Here is a 7,382-nt window from a genome sequence, read left to right on the forward strand (position 1 = left end):
TATGCTTTGAAAATGCCGACAAAAATTTGTAATTGTTCGCTTTGAAACGTCGTTGATGACTGAATCTTCCTGAAGGAAAAAAATTGCAATAGATACTCTTTCGAAACTTCAACTCCGTCGAAATTGAACTTCTACCGATTGCTGCAATTTCTGAACTTTTGACAGTTTTTCCAAGAATTTCATGGCCCCTTGCCTATGTTTGTGTTGGATCTCGGCCGACAACTGTCGAACAACCTAGCTTGTGTATGGGGTGTGTGCCCGGGTGGGCACACACCCTATCTTGAGATTTTTTTGATGAATTGCCCAAGGCCAAAGGCCTTTGGGCACCTTGTGTGTGAAAAAAAAACTCTGCAGTCGACTATGGCGACCATGGAAGTGCCACGAGTGCAAGGGAGAGAGAGAATTGCCCGTCAGTTGCGTATTGGGCGTCGCTCCAGTGACGTAAACCCCTAACCCTCCACAGCGCACATCCGCCAGGCTAAGCCACGCAGCATATGGCGGAGGTCGAGGTCGCCTCCCTCTCGGCACAAGCGGTGCTTCTCACACAATGGGACTTCGTCCTCCCCCTTAGCAGGCGGCTCTTCACGCCCTCAAAGAGAGGAACATGCAAAAAGCTCCACGCTCTCTTGCCCAAAATAGACCATGCTCTGAAACCAATGTAAGACAGGGGTGACTAGAGCCTGAGAGTCCACCACCCAACTACCCTTTATATAGGCATGCCCTTGGCCCTTTGCCCTAGTTGGACTCCCCGTTCCACACCTCCTAGCCCGGCCCTGTTTTATCTAGTCTAGCCTTTCCGGTGTCCTGACATTAATGAAGCTAACCCTAAGGTCTTTAAGCTCCATTAGCTAGCCTTTCTCTTTGACATACCATCTCTCATTTTTACTTCTTTAACCTTGGCACCGTGTTGAGATAGATCCATAAGCGCATGTCTATATTCTAACCCTTGATCCCATTTATTCTCCCACATTAATAATCAATTTAATATGAGAAAATCATTTGGTTTGTTTAGATATTAGATATTATGACATGTATTGATTATTCATTGATGTTGACATATGATGATCAAGAAATCCACTAAGTTGCTTTGGTCATGGACATTGTAGCTTCCATGGTCCTATGTGTACTCAAGCTTCTCTTTGTTGTACGAGCTTCAAGAACATGAGTAATGAGAAGCCTTTTGATAGGGTTGGGTTTTGGCCTTATGAAAACTGGCCCAGAATTTTGTGTCATGTAATGTTAATAACCTTTTTCTCAATTGGTTACAAGCATGCTAATAATATGTATGTGAAAATGATACTCGGTTATGCGCAAAGAAATGTAATCTATGCTAAGGTGAATTTATGCTTAAATGAAGATAATTATAGTTTCATTGGCATCAAGGAAAAAGATTTTCTATCTTACACATGATAGAGAATGGTCCTAGCGTATACTATTTGGGAGCAATACTCTTTTCTTTAGCTTCTAAGATGTTTTATCAAAGAAAAGGAAAAAAAAAACATAAGATGCTTAAACAATCATGGAGAATAATACACTTAATGAGATTGATCAACATGAAATCAATTTTAATGAAGATGAAACTTTCACACAAGGAGCTCATGCAATAATGTATTTAGTACGAAGGCTGCATGAAGCACACCATAATCTCTCTTTAAGACCCATGGTGCAATGGTTCATTTTTTCACATGACATGGTTCTTATCACAAGGGCTCTCCACAAGGGAGTGAGCATGTCGAGAGGCTTGTTGGACTAAATAAACCACCTTCTTAAGAACGACATTCTAATCACTCTCCTAGCCTCACCATGAAGAGGAGAACATCATGCATAGAAAAACAAAGGCTTCATGGAAAACTTGAGTGAAGATTTCGTTGGAGGTTTGTGATTAGCGATAGGAGCCAAAAAACTTTTCATAAATTATGCAAGTAGATGCATACCTAGTGACATCCCTTAAGTTTTAGTGCTCCTCTCTGGTGAATTCTTTAAATGTTAGTTCTTGGGGTGCCATGCCTCCATCATTTTTTGGAAACAAGTCACTTCTTGCCCATATATACGTGGGATCCATTGAGGTGAGTAAGTGATTACAATTATTGTGAGTGGGTCATATCCTTTCTTGCATGGCATTTGGTACACTTCTATGTGAGTACTAGAGTCCCTAATTGATAACCATCTCATCACTTAAATATAAAGTTTTACTTCCAAGAAGAGGTTGGGCTTCATAAGGGTTTCTTCCTTTCGATGTTTTCATTCTAGGGATTTGTAGATGTGTGTGTGTGTGTGTGTGTGTGTGTGGAGAGAGAGAGAGAGAGAGAGAGAGAGAGAGAGAGAGAGAGAAAACTAGCTAGCTCATCTTAGAGTTCCTCAAAGTCAAAATGGGACTTGTGATTTTGTGTGTGACGTACATAGAGGTAGGTGGCAAAGGCATGAAACTAGCGAGTATATGGGTCACATTATCATGGAGCTTGTGGTTTTGTATGTGCTAAGAACTCATAGATAAGTGGCAAATATATTTTTATAAGGAGGTAAAATAAACAATGTTTTATTACTATTAAATAGGAATAAATGAGATCGTGTCATGATACCTTAGGAGTCAAGATGAAGGTGACATAAAATGAGAACAAGAATGTGGCAAATCCTTTGAATTGAATAATATAAGGGAATTATAGCATAAATGGGTCATTAAATGTGTAGCTATCGAACACTAAACAACTCCAACCCCCATAAAATCACAACATTTAGTATATACCTCGAATCTTGTATATTTGTTCTTTGTGGTTTCCTAAAAGTTCTTTGTATCCCTAGTTTGTGCTTAATTGTATATCACAATCAAGGATAAAGAGAGAATCCTAACAACACATCAATATTACAGTTAGTATATGTGCCTCCATAGCAATTCTCAACTTTGCATCCGATATGGATAATCCCATCCCACATATGAGTTTTTAGGCATGCACAACAAGGCTAGCCATACTCTCTCTCTCTCTCTCTCTCTAGTTTGGGTGAAGTGATGTAGAGGACATTAATGCCAAGTAGAACTTGAATTTAAGCCCATGTACATCTACATGGCCATCTATTTACTTGAGAGCTCAAAGGGCCAACAACATTGCCCTTGATTCCTCTTGTTAAAGATGGTCGCCTACATTATGTAATGGCCAATGCCCTCGACAATGCCACCCCAAGGATGGATCTTCAAGGGATTGCTCATAGATATGTAAGCATAGCATGTGATTTCAACAAAAACTAGTTTGGGTGAAGTGATGTAGAGGACAGTAATGCCAAGTAGAACTTGAATTTAAGCCCATGTACATCTACATGGCCATCTATTTAGTTGAGAGCTCAAAGGGCCAACAACATTGCCCTTGATTCCTCTTGTTAAAGATGGTCGCCTACATTATGTAATGGCCAATGCCCTCGACAATGCCACCCCAAGGATGGATCTTCAAGGGATTGCTCATAGATATGTAAGCATAGCATGTGATTTCAACAAAAATGGTACCAATCAAAGGGGAGTGATACACAAATGGAATAGGAAAAGGGTGTTTTAGAATCCTTAAAAATCTAAAAATTAGGGGTCTTTAAATTAGGCATCGAATGTACGTGATGTAGAGAATTTACATATAGTGACCCCCTCTAAGGGATGGGCACCCCTTGCTCCAACTTTTGATGCAATCATCATTGCTGTTCTTGAAGGTAATATAGTGTCACCTTTTCACCTTTTTTCACATCTTTTTTTGAGAGATTATGTCCTTCTTGTCTAGTTGGGTTGGTGGCCAATGCATTTCTCTTTGAAAAGGCAAGCATTGAGTGCCCTCAATAGGTGTAGATAGATCATAAGGAGGTAAGAAGCAATATGCAAGGTGGGGTCGTAAGGTCCACTCAGAGATTTTCACAATAAGGTCCACTCCAAGGTTTATTGCCTTTGCTCACACTTGTTGACCATTGTGCTTGGCAATTGGTCATGTAGGATAGAGTTATCAAGAAGACTGCCGTTAAATGCAGCTAGGTTAGCTTGAAGGTAGTTGAAACATGCTTTCACATGATCTGCGAGGGGGTGGGAAAGTGCTTGTAGGGAGATAATGGAGTTGCAACATTGCTTGGTAAACCCTTTTTGGTTGAGTTGAGACGACCATGTAGTGAGAGGATAAGGTAATGTGAAACATTGCTTCGACTTTGCCAATGTGCGAATTTACTCTACAGTTCAAACTCAGAGGTAACCTAGAAGGAGGAGAGAAGGGTAGGGGCTTGTGGAAGGGGCTCCAACAAGTGAGATTGCTAACTCACACAAACTTGGAACATGGAATCCCACGACAAAAGTAGAGAGAGCAAAAATTCATTGCAACACGGGAGGGGCGACAATTCGAAGCAGAGGTGCCCTAGATTGATGAGAGAAGGGTAGGGACTTGCGTGAGTAAGTCCAACAAGTGAGGTTCCTATTCTAACAGATTTTGAAGATGTAATCCACAACAGAGATAGACGAGGACGGATCAATTGCAACACGAGTGGGGTGGGAGAGAATGAGCACAATGCGTGAGAATGCCTTCCTAGAAGATGGGGTAATGTGGGTTAAAAAATGATAAGCGTAAAAGACAAGCGCACGAGGTCGACATCGACCAAGTCAGCCATGCATGATGGATGACTAATGGAGCTGCCACGTCAGCATGATGGACAATTTCTTTGACCAGTCCCTGTGGAGGTAATGAGGCTAGCTGTCTGACGTGGAGAGGATTTGTCCTACGTGGAAATATTGATTAAGGTGAAATTGACTGTTAGGTCTTTACAGCACCATTTCTTTATTTCCATGCTATTTATTTAAGCATTTTTGGTCTTTAACATTCCTTTAAAATAAAAGTTTATTCTGGTCTTTGTAGACCGGATGACTGATCATAATATATTTTTTATCAAAATTAGAAAAAGCAATAGATTTTGTCTTTGCCTTTAATTTTCCCAAACGGCCGGCGCCATACATCACCAATCAAAGTCAAGAAAGAAGTTTTATTAGCTTTTGTCAATTTTACAATATTTAATTAACTATTATAAATTATAATCGTACTTAATGAGCATGCGTCATTTTCCCCTTTACCTCTGCTGAGTGTAGGCGATGGCGTGTCGTTGCTTTAACTTACCCATCTCTGACATACTCATCTCCAGCGCAAAAGAAGCTGTTGATGCTCGACCCATTTTCTCTTTACCAGAGTTGCCCTAGCTGGAAGCTCATTGACGACAGGCTAGAGCACGCAATTTAGATTCGGAATGGTCGCAATTTGCTGCAAGTTTGTCCATTGGAAGTGTCCAGCATTTACAAGGTATGCATATGCTACCTTTCTAGTATTAGCCAGTCAATGAAGCTTGGAAGTATCTTGCATCAATTTTTTGAGCTAGGGTTTACTCTCTTCAGCTGCAACTGCACCCTCTTGAAGGCTATGTAGTCTTTATCACAGGCGGCATAATCACGCAATCTGGGGCTTGTCAGAGCTCTAGGATCTGAGCATGCCTAGCATTGCCTATGTTTACACGTGTGGTATTGTTCATTGCAAGGAAGTCAAGTCCTGATGTACACGGGTATGGAGCCTTTGCTTCAAAATTACCGATTATAAGCCATGCAGGTTTGCAGTGTTAATCATTACTTAGATTGAAGAAACACAGAGAGCCGGTGCTAGTTGTCAGCTTGTGGTTATTCTCTGGGAAAGTGAGAAGGGGTAGAATTGGACAGTTCATAAAGCACCATCACAGAATATCGATCCATGTTAGCTATGGAATTCTATTGATATAATGATGCACATATGTTTGGAGATAAAAGCATCAGCAGTTTTGATGAGAAATCTGACAAGGGAGATGCTATGGGGGCATCCCATGTGGTTCGCTCCCTTTTGGCTATCGCTGATTTATTTTCTTGGGCCTGTAGATGGTCAGCCCCAACTCCAGTGCCCGGCAAGAGATAGACAAACTCTTTTGAACTTCAAGGGGGCAATCCCCAACTTCAATCCCACTTTGAATTGGACAGAGGATGGCAATTGCTGTACATGGCAGGGGGTATTATGCAGGATCTATCCTTTCAACAGCAGTGAGGCCAGTTTCATACGGCTTGCAGAGCAAAATGAGTCGCTGGCTTTGCAGTCGGTGCAAGTGTTTAGCCTCAACTTATCAAACCTGGACCTTAGGGCAAGTCTACCACCATTTTTGGCCCAACTTGTCCATCTTGAGTACCTCAACCTTTCTGGTAACCATTTCAGTGGTTCTATTCCACCAGAATACAGCTCTTTTACCAAGCTTCAGGTCCTTGACCTCAGCAGCAACAACCTCTCAAGTGGCTTTTTTGCTTTTGAGAACATGCTCTCTTTGCAAATTATCAATGCCTCTAGCAATATGTTCTCTGAACAGCTGCCTTCCTTCAAGAACCTTACCAATCTACAGCAGTTTTATGCCAGCCAGAATTCTTTAACCGGCTTTTTCGACACGACTATATGTCAACACAGCCCCAAACTCAGTGTCCTTGACTTTGCATCAAATTTATTACGTGGGCCATTAAGAGAGGGTCTTAGCCAGTGCACCCATTTAGAGAAGCTCTGCTTTGGATGGAACTCACTGAATGGTCCACTGCCAAATGACATTTTCAACATATCTTCTTTGTCAGTTCTTGGGCTACAAAGTAATGCTTTTAATGGACAACTTGATGATGCTATCGGCAACTTGCAGAATCTCACGGAACTCTTTCTTTTTGATAATCAGTTAGATGGGCCTTTGCCTAAAGCTTTGTCTCAGAACAGCAAGCTTACCACACTTGTCCTTGACAACAATAGCTTTAGTGGTTCAATTGATGTCGATTTTGCAAATCTGACATACCTGGAAAGATTAGAGCTTTCGACAAATTCTTTTTTTGGTGCTATCCCCGCTACATTGGCCAACTGCAGCAAGCTTCGTGTTCTTAGCTTGTCTAAGAATAATTTTAGGGGACAGATACCCAGTGGGTTTAATCTCTTGAAGCAGCTTACCACCATTGCTCTTTCCACTAACAAGCTTACAGGGGACTTACGCTCACTTGTGAGTTGTGAGAATCTTGTTAGCATTGTTCTCACAAAGAACCTTTTTCAGGAGTCTTTACCAGCAACATTGGATGGCTTTGGGAATTTGCAAGTGTTGGCTCTTGGATATCTGAATTTAAGTGGACAAGTCCCAAATTGGCTACAAAACTGTACTAAGCTGCAGGTTCTGGATCTGTCATGGAACCACTTTGAGGGAAACATCCCCGGGTGGTTGGGTAGCTTTCCACACCTCATGTACTTGGAGCTATCAAACAATTCCTTTACAGGTTCTATCCCTTTACAGATAGCCAGCTTGCCTTCAATGATGCGGAATGACACCAATACCACTGGTTTACAGGTAGTGGA

At 41.5% G+C, this 7,382-nt stretch overlaps 1 protein-coding gene across 1 annotated transcript in view; it reads left to right on the forward strand.

Annotated features, from left to right (window-relative positions):
* Positions 1-5,084: 5,084 nt before the first annotated feature.
* Positions 5,085-7,382, forward strand: part of LOC147442661 (phytosulfokine receptor 2-like) — a 3,848-nt gene continuing 1,550 nt past the window's right edge. The window contains exons 1-2 of the mRNA XM_086528767.1: positions 5,085-5,300; positions 5,393-7,382. The exon at positions 5,393-7,382 is cut by the window's right edge and continues 1,550 nt beyond it. Coding sequence (XP_086384893.1) covers positions 5,767-7,382 — 1,616 coding nt within the window. The 5' untranslated portion in view covers positions 5,085-5,300; positions 5,393-5,766. The remainder of the gene's footprint in view (positions 5,301-5,392) is intronic.

The sequence above is a fragment of the Adiantum capillus-veneris genome, chromosome 14 (assembly GCF_014529385.1).
Source record: "Adiantum capillus-veneris isolate H3 chromosome 14, ASM1452938v2, whole genome shotgun sequence".
NCBI lineage: Eukaryota > Viridiplantae > Streptophyta > Polypodiopsida > Polypodiales > Pteridaceae > Adiantum > Adiantum capillus-veneris.